The sequence below is a fragment of the Hemitrygon akajei genome, chromosome 3 (genome assembly GCF_048418815.1).
Source record: "Hemitrygon akajei chromosome 3, sHemAka1.3, whole genome shotgun sequence".
NCBI classification, from domain to species: Eukaryota; Metazoa; Chordata; class Chondrichthyes; order Myliobatiformes; family Dasyatidae; genus Hemitrygon; species Hemitrygon akajei.
Genome location: NC_133126.1, coordinates 55,846,752 through 55,863,298, shown reverse-complemented (window position 1 = coordinate 55,863,298; position 16,547 = coordinate 55,846,752). Strand labels below are relative to the sequence as shown.

General features: G+C 38.8%; 2 protein-coding genes across 3 annotated transcripts; both read left to right on the top strand.

The window, feature by feature from the left end:
- The first annotated feature begins 2 nt into the window (after positions 1-2).
- On the top strand, positions 3-4,518 carry l3hypdh (trans-L-3-hydroxyproline dehydratase). Of its 2 annotated transcripts, XM_073039948.1 has the most exons (5): positions 3-483; positions 2,005-2,174; positions 3,121-3,243; positions 3,662-3,799; positions 3,916-4,518. In XM_073039948.1, the coding sequence occupies exons 1-5, from the start codon at positions 3-5 to the stop codon at positions 4,039-4,041; spliced, it is 1,038 nt and encodes a 345-aa protein (XP_072896049.1). In that variant the 3' UTR covers positions 4,042-4,518. The 2 variants fall into 2 exon arrangements, with proteins under 2 accessions (XP_072896049.1, XP_072896050.1); XM_073039949.1 differs by lacking the exon at positions 2,005-2,174 and having other exon boundaries at positions 3-503.
- A 2,770-nt stretch (positions 4,519-7,288) lies between these two features.
- Positions 7,289-12,911, top strand: gpr135 (G protein-coupled receptor 135). Its single transcript, XM_073039946.1, has one exon. It carries the CDS (start codon positions 7,592-7,594, stop codon positions 8,864-8,866), a length of 1,275 nt encoding a protein of 424 aa, XP_072896047.1. The 5' UTR covers positions 7,289-7,591; the 3' UTR covers positions 8,867-12,911.
- The last annotated feature ends 3,636 nt before the right edge of the window (positions 12,912-16,547 follow it).

Genomic DNA, 16,547 nt, shown 5'->3' with positions numbered 1-16,547 from the left:
CAATGGCGCTCGGCCGGCCGCCGACGTGTAGGGATGGCGCGATCTCGGTGCTCGACATGCACACGGGCGGCGAGCCACTGCGTATCGTCACCGGGGGCTTCCCGCCCGTCCTCGGCCACGACATCCTGAGCAAACGGCGCTACGTGCGCGACCAGCTGGACGGGCTGAGGCGGTTCTTGCTCTTCGAGCCCCGGGGCCACCGTGACATGTACGGCGCGCTGCTAGTTGGCTCGGAGGAGCCCGACGCCCACCTCGGCGTCCTCTTCATGCACAACCAGGGCTACAGCACCATGTGCGGGCACGCCGTCCTGGCTCTCGGCCGCTACGCCCTGGATTACGGCTTGATCGCCGAACCCAGCTCCCCTGAAACACAAGTCAACATCCACTGTCCGTGCGGCCTCGTCCGAGCTTACGTTCAGTACGACCAGGGCAAGAGCGGACGTGTCCGCTTCCACAGCGTCCCGGCCTTCGTCTTCGCCACAGGTAGAGGCCGAATGGTTGCTGTACGGATCACAACATCACTGCTTCAGTCTTGTCATTTACACATGTTTCCTGTTTACTCGGCGCTCGCACTAAATTATTTTGATGTGTTCAGTCCCGGTCAATCAAAACAGCCACAGAGTTTGCACATACAGTATTCTGTATATTTTATCCCCGTGAATCAATACATCCGTAAGAGTTTACATATATCTCGTATATTTGATCCCAGTGGATCATGCGGCCTCGGAGGTTGCACGTTATTTTCTGTATATTCAGTTCCAGCGAATATTTGAGCTCAGATTTTTGTACGTGAGGCTTCCTATTTATTCAATAACAACGTGTTCAGTCGTAACAAACCAACAAAGTTTGTATAGCCTTGTATATATATTCAGTCAGAGTGACTGAATATGTTGCAAATAGAAAGTTTCCAAGTGTTACGTCATCTGTCTTTAATCAAAATGTGGGTTGTGTCTCCAAATCTATAAATTCTAGCTTGGCAACTTTTGCTCTAGGTACATGTCAAAATTTGCTCTGACTGTGACTACAGACTGAATGTTCTAGATTCAAAGTAAAATATCAGAATACATACATGTTGCCACATGCAACCTTGAGGTTCTTTCTCTTACAGACATTCTCAACATATCTGTAGAACAGTAACTAAAAAGGATCAATGAAAGAATAACAGCATAGAAGACAACAAACTGGCCAAATGGAAATGCAAATGTAAATAAATAGCAATAAATAAGGAGAGCATGAAATAACAAGATAAACAGTGAGATCATTGGTTGTGGGAATATCTCAATAGGTGAATGTAGTTATCTTCTTTTGTTCAAAGCATGATGGTTGAGGAGTAGTAACTGTTCTCTTCTGGTTCTGTAACGGAGTCTTGCTGTTTTCCTGTTAATTTGTTTTTATGGAGTAATTTTGCATGTAGCCGGTTTTTATTGGAGACCTGGGGAAAACCCACATTGTCCATAGGGGGAATATGCAACCCCCTCACAGACTGCACCAGAAATCAGGATTGAATGTGAGTCATTGGAATTGTGAGGTGATAGTTCTGCGAGTAGCCCTGATGAAAACTTTGAAGGTGGAAATAAAAGAGGGTTTCATGTGAAAAGTAAATCATGCCAAATGGTATAATGTAATAATAAAAAGAACGATCAATATTTAAATCACCATTACACCACCTTTGTCAGCTGCTTTCCTGCTTACGGTACACTGCTTTTTTATTGTAGGAGATAGGCATGTCTGTACAACATTTTTGGCGTTGATTTACAATTCATGACAGTCTGTGCCTAGATTCACTAGCAAAGTGTTAAAAGGAGAAGATTCAGGTTCCAAACAGTAATGATTTCACTCTGTTGGTTAAGCAAAAATACTACTGGAAAAGGTCATTCACTCTTGGATCAGTTTTAGGTCCCTTGGAATTAGAGCAGAAGGCTGAGAGAAGCTCTGTTCATATTTAGGGCTGTGACATAGATGAGCACATACAATGTACAGTCCTACCTTACTGGTCTTTTTCAGATATTCCTATTGATCTACCTGGACATGGCAAGATTGTGGTGGATGTTGCATATGGAGGTGCTTTTTATGCATTCGTGAGTGCAGATTGTTTTGGTTTGGATGTTTGTTCCTCCAGGACACGAGACCTTGTAGATGCAGCAGTAACTGTAACTAATGCTGTGAAAGCACAGGTGCGTAAAGAAATAAAGTACTTCTCTGATTCTCCCAGCTGCCATGGTTTAAATGCAGATTAGTGATGGTGTTTATGTGCTCCATGTGGCAAACATCCAACCCCCCACCTCCCTCCTCCATAAAGAAACTTCTTCAGAGGATGGAAAAAAATATGCAGTTGTGAGGTGGCTAATTTGTGTCATTAGAAATGGATCCCCTTTCTACAGAGTTGTGTGTAGTGAATTAAACACTATGCTTTTTTGTATTCTGCTCCAAGTTTTATTTACCTTGCAGATTTAACAGTCCTAGCTGAAAGGCAAAGTAAATAATTCTAAGGAAAACAGGGCAAACAATGCAGGTTTTTATGTTCAGCCCAGATTATGTGGCTGTGAAACTTAAGTGTGGTGATTTTTGTGACTGTTTAGACCTTTGGTGAAATATATAAAAAATATTTTGTGACCTGGTTTGGGATTGGGATAATTGGACAAGCAATTCTGCAATCCTTGCAGCTCTGAGACGTTAACAAGTTTGGACTGGTAGTCATTACAAGAGCTGATCATAAGGGTGGTAGCTGCATTCCTCCTTATCAGTCTCCAGGATTGTTTTAATTTGTTTCTGGTGATTTGATTCAAACTTGATGGATTGGTTCCACCAATATCAATGAGTATCAGCCACAAGGAGATATTGCCCATAAAGCAATGTACTTGGCATTCATACCGATTAATGGAGACTAAAAGTTACTTTTTGTTTTAATGTTAATTCCACTATAGTTGCCATATGCTAAATAATTTATGAAGTACAAGTACTACCAATGGTTGTCAGTTAACATTCTGGGCTTCTGAAAAAGGCTTAAGTATGATGATACATAACAATTAAAACACTTTTTTTGTGAACACTTACAAGATGCAACTGCTGCTACTCATCAAGTAAGTTAATATCAAACCAGACTTGTATTCGTTTTTACAGGTCAAGCTGCACCACCCTGATAGTGAGGATCTTGCCTTCCTCTATGGCACTATAATAACTGATGGCAAAGATGCATTGTCTGAAGAACCAACGGCAAATATCTGTGTTTTTGCAGATGCTCAGGTAGATAAATTAAACCATTATTTGTAAACATTATTGCAATAAGTAGCAGTACAGGCATTTTAACAATCCAACTGTACAAGTAAAACAACAAAATAACCTCATTTAAACTCTAAACTGGAACTGCTGGGACAGAATCTTTATTGGGTACTCATTTACGTAAACTATTGAATAAGTTGTACATCACACTCTTACTGAATTGTATAATTAAAGATACGCAAAGTTCTCCTGATAGAACTTAAAAACATTACACAGAAGCAACTTGTTGAAATGAAATAGTTTTGACATTGGCCTTTCCCTGGGTTTGGTTCATCTAAATCCTTGATATTCAAACTGGGAGATGATTTCAGATTGAATGACTGAATTATATACAATGTATTATAAAGTTCAGAGACATTTTTGCTCAACTTGTCTTGAATAGGTCGACAGAAGTCCTTGTGGCTCAGGTGTGACTGCTCGTGTTGCATTGCAGTATCATAAAGGATTTGTTCTACTGAATCAGACTAGGACATTTCAAAGTGGTCCAACAGGCTCATTATTCACAGGAAAAGCTGTTGAGGTGAAGAACAATTTATAAATATTATGTTTAAGCACGTTACAAGGCAGTAAGTTTTGATGCAAAATAAATGCAAGCAAAAAGATTGGGATGCTGATTTTAAAAATGATTTTTTTCAGGAAACAAAATGTGGCGATTTCAAAGCTGTTACAGTGGAAATAGCAGGACAAGCACATTACACAGGAACAGCAAACTTCTATGTCGAAGATGATGACGTTCTCAAAGATGGGTTTCTTCTTCGATGAAGTATTTAAAACAGGAAACAAAATGTGGTGATTTCAAAGCTGTTACAGTGGAAATAGCAGGACAAGCACATTACACAGGAACAGCAAACTTCTATGTCGAAGATGATGACGTTCTCAAAGATGGGTTTCTTCTTCGATGAAGTATTTAAAACAGAAGTTATCATGTGTACTTAACATTAAAATCTTGGTATCATTTTAAAGTCCTAACTTTTATTAAGTATAATTTAGTTTTCTATGTATTAATTCTATATTTGAATTTCAGTCTTTAAGGACACTGATCTATGAATTATTCATGTATAATTAAGTTTGTAACATATTTATACTTAGTAGACTGATGGATCATGTTTAATTATTTATGAAATGGAAACAAGTGTTAAGATTCTACATTTCTTTGTGGGTAAGTCCTAAACTCTGATATTTCAATCTACACTGTATGTAATCGTTTTAATTTTTAATAAAATAACATTATCACTATAATATTGTAAGCTCGCTGTATAAGCAGAGAAAAATTGTAGCTTTGTTGAAGATTTCTACTCTTTTAAATCAGACTGCACCGTTTTAAATTAGTGACATTTTTTTCTAGTTACTAACCTTGTTTACACAATTAAATTAGCCTTCAGTCTGATACTAATTGTAAAGCAATTTTGATCAAATTAGTATTGGTATATCTGATCAATTTAAGTTATAATGATAAGGGTAGATAACGGCCAATTTTAAAATAAGAGAAATTAACAGCACATGTTCATTATATCTGCTTTGCAACAAGTAATGTGGTTTGATTGTGTAAAGCAGAACAAGATAATAGCTAGGTTATTTGCTCAGAATGCCTTGGGCTCCTTTCTGAAAATTAATATGTGAAGTAACATATATTAAAGTTAAATATATTTTCAGAATGAGTCGATATACAGTTGGCGCTCCTTATCTGCAAGTTCCGCTTGCGCGAATCAAGAAAACCTGGAATTGCTCTTCCAGCACTTGTTGCTCGAGCATGTACAGACTTTTTTTTTCTTGACATTATTCCTTAAACAATGCAGTAGAACAACTATTTTACATAGCATTTACATTGTATTAGATATTATAAGCAGTCTAGAGATGATTTAAAGTATACGGGAGGATGTGCGTGGGTTATCGTGGATCGGGATTGAAAAAAAATCGTAAGTTCTCTTATTAAGTAAGTCGGAACAGGTACATCTGGTATTATTTAGCATCAGTCAAATGTTTGTCTTAGTATATAGTATATATTTTACCTTTCTATGCGTATAAAACACTTAAGAACGTATGTTTCAGCACCGGGCTGGGAAACGGAAGTTCCCGAGTTCGATCCAGTGATGGATTGCTTTGGAGTGCGCTCTCCATCCGTGCCTAGTTGATGTGGAGGATCAAAACCCCAAAACCCAATAATTAAACCTCTGCATTGTTTAGTAATAATTGTAGCTTTCATCAAGGCAGGGCCTTTCTCACTTTATCCTTTAAAATTGATCCGATCGTAAACTGACTGTAGCCTAACGCTTTTCCAAGGACTAGTGGCATTTCACCTCTTTCAGATCGCTTTATTATTTCCACTTTATTTTCAATCATGATCATGATTATTTTTGTGAACAGAAACACTGCGGATGCAGAGTTCCACCGCCGGGTACTAATATCCACCGCACTGAGACAGGTCAAATAAGGTCTGGGGTTCCGCTGGGTCCTAAGGTCCACCTCATTCAAACAGGTTGAATAAGGGACTTGAGCATCCACGTTTTTTGCTATCTGTGAGGGGTCCCGGAACCAATCCCTCGCAGATAAGGAAGGCCAACTATTATTCAGAGACCATGCAATAAAATATGGCGGTATCTATTTATTCCCAATATGACTCTATTCAGAGCCCTATAAACCAAAATGTTTCCAGGTTTGCTGCCCAGCCCAAGCTGGCTCTTCATAAATCCTTAAGTAATAAAGGGAAAATATATACTGCATTATTTTGTTATAAGTGCTTTAAGAAGTGTAAATCTGGAATTCTTTTCCAATTTCTTCTGTTCAGTTACTTTCTAAAATCTACCTCCTTGAATAGTCTTTAACTGGTTCAATGGACATTTTTGTTTGATAATATGTTATATAAATGATAGTCATTAGTCTTGATTATACAATTCATGCACAAACTACAGAAACAAAAATATGGTTGTCTCAGGTAAGATAGCTTACAAAGTTGATAGTTTACTATCTTTGGCTATACTTGTCTGTGTATTCAGAAGCAGCTCTCAGCTTTGAAAGCTCAGTGTCACATACAGGATAGTTTATTTTTATAATAGCTTATATTACATAAGAAGTCTAAGCCCCACTCAAATCTTCTCCTGTCTTTCATCTTCTAAACCTAACTGCCTACCCTCTATACCTTTCTAGTGCACTTACTGCTCTTGTGTGTAAATTTACTTTTCACTTCAACCACAATCCCTAGTAGCAAGTTCTGTAGTTTCATTACCCCTTGAGTAAAGAGGTTTCTTCCAAATTTCCTATTTGGTGTCTTGTTATGTTATGAAGGTCTCAAGTTATGCTATGGAAATTTGTCTCTGTATCCAGTCCATCAAAACTGGTCCGCACTTGCCCTTTTTGCAAAGGGAAAGATTCAGTTTGCTCAAATTTTTTGATTATATACTGTATAAAATTTTGTGTTTGTAATATAATCCTAATAAATCTATCCTGAATGGTCTGTTCCTACTTTTAAGACTGATCTCCATTTTAGATCTCAGAAATATCATCTTGGTATCTTCAACCTCAAGCCTATAAGAACTGAGTATATTTTAAAGTGATATTTGCTAGGAATTTGGAAGCTTCTGACAGCTTGTCGATGAACATCCATTCGTCTCAACGCATTGCATCCTGTTACCTTTTTTTTGGTGTGGCCCGTGGACTTTCAAACTACAAATGGTTGTATCTCATAGGAACACAAAGTTATAGGCGTAGATTCCCTCGGTCCCTCCCTCAGTCCGGCTGTGCCTTTCATATGAACCCCTATATGTGTCAAAGATTTTCTCTTTGAATAGCTCTAATGATCCAGTCTCCACAGGATCGTGGTTTCCAGAGATTTGCCATCATTTGTGAAAAGGAGTTCACAGAGACTTATGCCTCCGCAGTTTTGTTTGCTTCAAGGGCTCCAGCTGCAGGAAATGAATTTGGTGCCACTGCCTGAGTCAGAGTGCAGCCGCTGGATACCCTGACAACGGCGGTACGCGTCACGGTGCTTGGAGATGGAGAGCGGAAGGGAGGCGGAGCGGGACACGTGCGGCTACTGAGGCGGATCGGGAGTGGAACCGGAGGATGACACGGAGTGCATTGGTAATGATATGTGCTGAAAGGCTAGAGCTTGTAGCCGCCGGCTTCCGAGCGAGATAACAGCGCTGCCGCGGGGAGATGTTGCACAGAAAATGGGCAGCTGAAAGGGCGTCGGTAAGGCAGCGCGGGAACCGGGGGCGAGAGGTCCGTGGCCCAACCAAGCGGCTGCAGGGACCGCTCGCCGCAGTGGCGGCCCCGGTGATGTGCGGAGCTTTAGGTGGACGTGCCATTCGGGTCCATGGATCTGCCTACCGGGACTGCGGTGCTGAGCAACGGCACGGCGCTCGGCAACAACAGCGGAGCAGCGCAGCCGGAGCGAGCGAGCGGCCAGACCGACGTCGGGTCTCTGCTCCACGGTGTGGCCGTGGCTTCCAAGGCTCTGCTCCTCTTGCTCATCTTTCTGTTGTCCAGCCTGGGCAACGCGGCGGTGATTGCGGTGATCGTCAAACACCGGCAGCTGCGGACTGTGACTAACGCCTTCATCATGTCGCTGTCCTTGTCCGACCTGCTCACTGCCCTGCTCTGTGTGCCATTCTCCTTCATCATGCTCTTCAGCCAAGACGGTGTCTGGATCTTTGGGGACCGCTTCTGCGTGGCCAACGGTTTCTTCAATTCCTGCTTCGGGATCATCTCTACCCTCACCATGACCCTCATCTCCTTCGACCGCTACTACGCGATCGTCAGGCAGCCGCAAGAAAAGATGGGCAGGCGTCTGGCCGCGCAGCTCTTGGCCGCCGTCTGGCTGACGGCCTTCATTTTCTCTTTCCCCTGGTATCTCTTGTTACAAGCCCCAGGACAGCAGGTTATTCATAAGAAGGGCTTCTACCACTGCATGTACATCTTCCACTCGGGCAGCTCCCGTATGGGTACTGGGTACAGCATCGCCTTGATTGTCACCTGCTACCTGTTGCCCTTCTCCCTGATGTGCTTCTGTCACTACAACATCTGTAAGACAGTGAGGCTATCAGAGATCCGAGTCCGTCCGGTCACTACATATGCCCATCTGCTGCGCTTCTACAGTGAAATGAGGACAGCCACCACAGTGCTGATAATGATCGTCTTTATCATCTGCTGCTGGGGTCCTTATTGTGTCATGGGAATCATCACAGCCACTGGAAACTTTCATTTCACCCCCATCATGGACACTGTAGCTATCTGGCTAGCCTGGGCTAATGGTGCCCTCAATCCCTTAATCTATGCTACCAGGAACCCCAACATCTCTATGCTTTTGGGAAGAAAAAGGGAAGATGGTTACAGGACTAGAAATATAGCGGCCTACTTGTCTAGGCAGAACCAGGACCATGAGGTTAGGAGTCAGGCAGACAGGATAAGGGACCGCTATGTCAGTCGGCAAAGGGCTGGTAGCAGGATGTCTTCTTCTAGCCCTGCAAATGGAGATGTCATGATGTGGGCCTGTAAAAATCCAGCTGTGCTTTTCTGCAGGGATGGACCACCCAACAGAATGCCTGAGCCTACCATGGCCAAATCAGAGACTGCAGACACCAGCCTTTAAATAGGATGGAACTATTCCATTCAATACACTGATGACACTTAATGGAGATACACTTCATTGTTTCTTGAAAGTGCAGTATTGTAGCAAATAGTTTCTACTGTGAAACTTGTTTATGAATCAGGCATAGCATATAAAAATCTACAGTAATTTAGATTGTAATTCATTTGAAATGGAACCATCTCAAAGAGAAAATCACCATGTTCTGTTTAATCCCTGTAAAATACAATATTGAGCCCTTACTTTAGAAAAATTTAACAATGTTCTAAAATGTTGAGTGCATGAATTGAACCAAAATAACACAAAGCCATTCCCTAAACCAGGGATAAATATTATTTTCAGTTGGTTTGCATTGTTTTTATTACCTTGAACATGCATAGTTGCAACAGTCTAATGATGTAAAAATGGTCTCCCTTTTCAGATGAAACTATGCTTTATGAACTTGATCAATTAGAAATTGGATATTGTCTATTTTTTGGTGTAATTAGCTGTGTTTAACACTGAATTTGATCAGAATCAGACCGCAAGAAATCATCAAATTGACCAGCAAATCATTTGAAATAGCACGACAATTTGCACACAGGGACATCCAGAAGGAAGTTGTTGAGGACAATTGTGATGCTGTGTGCAGGCAGGGTCTCTGATCTTAAAAGGACCATTCTCATTGCATCCTTTTCGCTATGATGGAGATGGAGAAAAATTCAGGTGAGGTTGGGGGGGGAGAACAACGTGTGTAGCCAACCCTCAAATGATCTGTTGCCCTGTTCAGAGGGCAACATCTCAAGTAGAACCACATCACTTAGAGATAATCAGGCATGGCAGTGTGCTGCTATAAAATTCATAAGATAAAAAAGGCTCTCATCAATGATGGAGCAAGGAAATGTAATAGTAAAAGTATTTCAACCTTCAAAATATATCTTGAATGTTATGATCAAAACAATTGAGAATGGAGACTTGGTTTGTGTGTTTTAAAAATAATAATTGTCATAGCACAACTATTCTTGCCATGTCAGAACTAGAATTTCAGTTCGAAGAATGTTAAAGTTGATATTATTTATGTCCAATATTGCTTAAAGGTCATGCATGCTGAGGTGGAACATGACTAGCATTGCTTGGGCTAATTTCACAAGTCACAATTTCATCTGAAAATGATGGCTAGCACAATCTACTCCAGTTGAATTTTTTTTGCACAATTAGTGCATTAAAAACATACTAATTAAATTACTAGGCTTGTGTGTTCAGTTTAAAAACTCATCCAGTGTCTTAAGCAAGTCAGAGGTTAAGGTTGACTTGCTTCCAACCATGTCTTTGATTTCTGAGGTGGTTGATTGGGCCATTATGAGACTCTGCCTGATGGGATGCAGTGGAGGGGGTGGGGGAATGAGTAGTTTCAGTGGTGGTATTTTTCCTATTGTTTACAGTGAACTACTGTGCACTTCCAAGATATGGACCTGAGGCTCTCAATGCCATCTGGAATGCTCCTCTGTTTTAAGTAGTTCTGAGGTAGGAATATAGCACTTTATCTGGGAAGCTTTAAGAGCATCCTTGAATCATACACTCCATCTTGCTGTTAGAGCGAGATGTAGAGTGTCTGTATAGGTTGTTTCTGGTAGTTCTCCCCTATAATCATTCAATCTGAACATGCCAAAGTTGATAAAGACTTGAAGCACAACCAAGAGATCTTTCTAAAAGTTTGCTATAGCCAAATAAATACTAAATAAAATTAGAAACAAATTGAATTTATGATGGAAATACCGTATCAAGTTAAAATTATATGGTTTAAGTCTTAACTATTATAATTTCAGTTCACATTAATCATTTTAACTGATTCTGAATACAACTCACCTGGTTGGTCACTTGAAGGAACCTGCTCCTTTATACAGGTAATGAATTTTGTTCAGTTTTCCCTCCAAACAACCTTTTTAAATAACATAAAAACACAAACGACAATTGATTTATGCAATTGCTGCCCTTTTGATTGCTTTATCGGTTTCTGGCCTGTTCCTTATTATCAATTTTCACAAGATTTGTTTTGATGAAGAGGAATGCAAGCCTGTCAAGCAGAGATATTCTTGTTCTAATGATCAGTCACCTGCTACTTAAATTCAATTGACAGTTACTGCATCTCACAAAATATCTTTGGAGAAAGCAGTTAAGTAAATTATTTAGATAGATAGATAGATAGATAGATAGATAGATAGATAGATACTTTATTCATCCCCATGGGGAAATTCAACTTTTTTCCAATGTCCCATACACTTGTTGTAGCAAAACTAATTACATTCAATACTTAACTCAGTAAAAAATATGATATGCATCTAAATCACTATCTCATAAAGCATTAATAATAGCTTTTAAAAAGTTCTTAAGTCCTGGCGGTAGAATTGTAAAGCCTAATGGCATAGGGGAGTATTGACCTCTTCATCCTGTCTGAGGAGCATTGTATCGATAGTAACCTGTCGCTGAAACTGCTTCTCTGTCACTGGATGGTGCTATGTAGAGGATGTTCAGAGTTATCCATGAATTAGTCTTGTTTATGAATATCTCAAATGTATTTAAATCTCATCTTATTTTAAAGAAACTTAATCTATGTTTCATCAGTGTTCATAGATGGAAAATTTGTTCTATTTTTAATTAATGTTGGTTTATAAATGCTTTAAGTTATGCCTGGCTACCCAGTCTGCTACATTGTCAACACCTGACTATAACTGGGCTCTCAATGCTCGGGGTATTTGTCAGGATAAAGGTGCTGATGTTATGGGGAATTAAGAGGATTTTATGGAGATAGCTTTATAGTATCTAGTCAATCTGGATGGATTTCCCAGCTCAGCAGCTTGAATTGGAAGTCAATCCTCAAAAGCCATTTTCTACAGTCACTCAAAAGCTTTGATGACACACTGAAGATAATGGTAAGTTTCGTCAGTGTCTTATTCAATGAGAGATGGCTCCCAAATTATAGCATGTGATGCGACAGAAGGTTGGTAAAGGATTATGTTTTGTAGATGTTGAGTACAATGCTCAGTTTCTCACACAGTTCAGTAAATGATGACTTGGAGCTCAGTTCCTACATTTGACTATTGTTGTTGCAACTCAATGCCTGCGATGGAATAATCCATCGAGAGCTGCAGCTTTGAGTAAGATTGAACAAAGGGTTGGTGGATGTAGCAGCCTTGTAATCTTGAGGGACTCCATGATGCTGCTGAGGTGCGTTTTGTTACTGGGAACAAATTCCTTAGGATCCTGATGTACAATGGCTCTGCTCCTGCACTTCCAGAAATTTTGTACCACTTCATCAAGACTGCTGTAGTTGTTTGCTAACAGAATAAGGACATCAAGTTTGATTTGATTAAAATTGAAAGCAGAATACACCGGCTAGCTCTTTATTGCAACTTAAATAGGGTGTTTCCACCTATATGAAGTATAAATCACCTGACACTTGTAACTATGGAGTTTCTTCATTGTTTTAATGAATCTTGAAAAAAAATAATTTCATCTTGATTTTATAAAAATCTTTGCTTGACACTAATCTGCACTGAAATGTCTGGTGTGGATGGGTTAAATTCACAGTTTGTATGTCTTTATGTACCAAAGAAAGTTGAATTTCTGCAGGTAGTCATGTTTGAGAAGGTGAGTTTATTTGGGTCAAAAATGGCTATGTTCAAAACTATAAGTCAGCCACTCAACAAAAATCACACAACCTTCTTGTATATCAGTATCACTTTAACCCATATTCCTCAACTCATAATATTTAAAAATCAGTATCTTGAATATACTCGGCAACAAAGACTTCTTAGCATCTTGGGAGTAATCTGAAGATAATTTTTCACAGCATTCAGAATCTCACACCCTTAGAATCTCTGACATCTAGCTCAAGTCACATCAGCCAGGGAAAACATCCCTGCATTTACCCTGCCAAGCTCCAAATGAATTCTACACTTTTCAGTAAGGCCATGTCTCCTCTTAACTGCTCAGGAGTTAAGACCCAGTATTATGACAAACTCTCCATCCTAGAAGTCAATATGATGAACCTTTGCTGTACGCCGTATCCTTGGGCACGACTAGAATGTACGTGATACCCCAGCTGACTGATTGGAGCAAATCATCTAAATCCACATGCAATAAAAGGTTATTAATTGTTTTCTGTACTATTGTTTCAGTCCTTGATGCTGCTGCTCCCTGTGTTCCTTTTACAGTTGACATCTAGTACCTCGACCAGGGTAGAATCCATGCTGCAATTCAAGGAGCCACTGGGAGGAAATGGTTGTGGAGTTCCTGGTGATAACTGGCTTGATAGATATAGAAATTACATACTGCAAATCATTTCTCGGTTCTTTGCCCAACCATCACCACAATAATGTATTTGTAATTTTTAACTATAAATATCAGAGTAGTATTACGGGGTGTAATCACTAATAGTGGAAGTGTAATCCCATTAGATGGATGGCAAGAACACAGTGAAACAGGAAAAGGCCACGTGCCCTTTGAAGCCTGCCATTTGTGACTGGTCAATCTGCCCCAACCCTCAATCGTTTTCTATGCCTGTTCCACACAGTCCTCAATTACTTGATTTTTCAAAAATTCATCTACCTCCTCTCTATCCACAGCTCTGGAAAAGAATTCCAGAAATTCGCTACACTGTGGTAAGAAATTCCTGTGCATTCTTGTTTTAAATGATTACCCTCTTGTTTGAGTCTCCCACTAGAAGTAACTTTTCACCATCTACCTTGCTGTGCCATTTTAGGATCTTATTGAAATGTACAAGATCATACTTAATTTCAAGTTCCAAGAAATATAATCTGTTTTAAAAGTTTTTTTTGTTGGATATATCCTCTTATCCTAGGAATTAGCCGTAATGAACTACTTCCAGATTATTTTGGTGGTACAGTCCTTTAATAAGGGGACCTAAATTGTACATAGTACTGCAGGTCCAATCTCAGCAACACCCTATACAATTGGAACATTTTTAAATTCCAGCTGCATAAAAATGAAGACTAATGCATCATTTGTATTCTTAATTACCTTCTGTACCTGCATGCTAACATTATTTTTCATGCATAACGTGTAAATCTCCGTTTCACTCATTTGCAGACTCTACATTAGACAAATCTGCTTTTGAATTGTTCTAAGCAAAATACACTCACTTTCCTCCATAAAAGTCCACTTCCTAAGTTTTAGTCCATTTATTCAAACATTCTGCTGTTGTAGGATCCAAATATTCTCCTCAATCCCCTCAAAATTAGATATTTTGGTGCCTCCTAAAATCAATAATACAAGTTGTATAGGGCTTTGAAGGTTGAGGGTACAAATTGAGGCTTAAGGACCATTTCTTGGGGCACTCAACAGTTATATCTTTCCTGTTTAAGAAACACCCATTTCTTTCAACTTTCTTTTATTTTATAAACAGTTGTCATTTGGTCCTGAAATATTAACCCAAGACAGTTTTTGTACACCAGCTTTTTATGTGGAATGCTTTTAATTACTTTGCAGAAATCCAAATCCATCTTTAAGCTTTCTCCTATTGATCTGCTTGTTATTATCATCTACAACTCCAAGTTATTCAAACATGATTTTCTTTCCATAAGACCAAGTTGACTTTAGCTCAATTGCATGAAACTTTTCTAAACAACTGTTAACACCAAAAAGATAATAACCAAGTATTCAATTAGTACCAGCATTCTGTAAGATTAATAAGTGCTCCTCTACAGTCATCAATAATGTGCCAAAACTATAGATGAAACTCAATATAAAAATAACAAATATTGAAATTAAAAATACATATACTTTATGAATTGCTTTTTGCCTATTTGCAATTGTTAGAAAAGCCAAATCACAAATAATCACTGAATTTCAATGTCTGGGATATGAATCTGATTGTTTTTCACTGTTTTATGGTACATATTAAAATAATTCTAATTAAAATTAATTTAAAAAAAAAATATATATATATACACACACACACACACACACACACACACAATATATTTTAAGCCAATACTTTGCAGTTTATTTGGTCCAGAAGTTCTTGTCTGTTATAAAGCCTTAAATGTCAAAAGATTGCTGCCATCAATTTCTTTCTTTGATAGTCCTTTGGGATGAAATGGTGCAATGAAGCCATTTGGTGTCTAGTATAATAATGTGTAACATTGAGAATTTGTTAATGTTTGTGGAGCTTATTTTGTAAATTCTGTATTTTGTCTATTTTTAATACTTTATTTTCTAAGGGAATGATGCAAGAGTTTTTGCCTAAACAGATGGCAGTTTAATTTATCATCTGGTGTCAAACTACTGAACAATGTATTTATCAATATACTCTGGTCTATAATTTAGATTAATTCAAGAAATATTTAATGTCAGTAGCAGTATTGCCAGTATACTGTGTCATTACAAAAATATACATTTTAGTTGATATATTTTATGTACAGACAATCTACATTAAATTATTTGTGACCATTTGAGCACGATTAAAATACAACCACTTCAATTGTCTTAAATGGAAGTCAGAAATAAAATGGTTGCTTTGTAGATATTTTTGAAATAATATTCGTTTTGTGAGCTTTATTTACTAAGAAGAATTACAAACAGCTACAAGGACCACATACCAAAGTTTCAAGAGTGCAACTATTGAAATCTTTGTGACCGACCCACAAATATTGCTGGTCTTTTAGCACCAAAGAACATTCAAAATTATTAATTGCAGAGGTCAAAAATTTATCATTTTGCAATTATTTAAAACTTTACAATTATTTAAAACTTAACAATTGCATAAAGCACAATAAATTATTCATTTTCAGTCTTCCAAAACAACCCTAAGGACTTACCGACATGCTACATGTCCTACTCTTTCAAGACACTCCAAAGTGCATCAAGATTAAATAGTTGTTCTTACCATTTTACCTGCTGATCAAGATCATTCCATAGCCTAAGACTATCCTCTTCCATATCAAAACCACTGATTTTCATGCCTGCTGCCAATCACATCGAACAGTAAGGATCCAGTGGCATGGGGTCACAGGTCACAGGTTTCTAGTCATTAAGTCAACTCTCCTCTGCTACCATCACTCTCTGCCACTCATTATCAAGGCAATTTTGGATCCCATGGGCTGTCATCTTTTGGACCAGCCTTCCACATGGGAACTAAAAGGCCGTACATCTATAAACCACATCCACACTGAAGTCTTCAATATAAATAGTAACCTCTTCAAAAACCTGGAATTTAATGAATAATTTAGAATCTCTGACTTTAAAAAATTTGTGATGACTATTGCTGATCGATCCATGCCATTTTAGGGATAGATTAATCATGTCCCTCCAATTTTTTTCCACTAATTTCCCTATAATGTTGAATTCTGACTGGCCTATCCCTGGTGCTGTTTTGAATTAAGTACGCTATTTGCTAGTCCTCTGGAACTTCACATGTAGTCAGTGAAGATGTAAATATTGCCACCAAGGCTCCAACAACCTCTTCCCCTACCTCCCATAGCAGCCTGGGATGCATCTCATCAGGCCCTGGGAATTTATCTATTTTATGCCTTCTAATACGTCACATTTTTAATCTTCGCATGCTCTAAAACATCGCCTTCCCAATTAAAATCTCAAAGTACCATGTTTTCCCTTCTTAGTGAATACAGATAAAAAGTATTAATTTCAGATCTTGCCCACTTGTCCTCTGTTATTCATACTAATT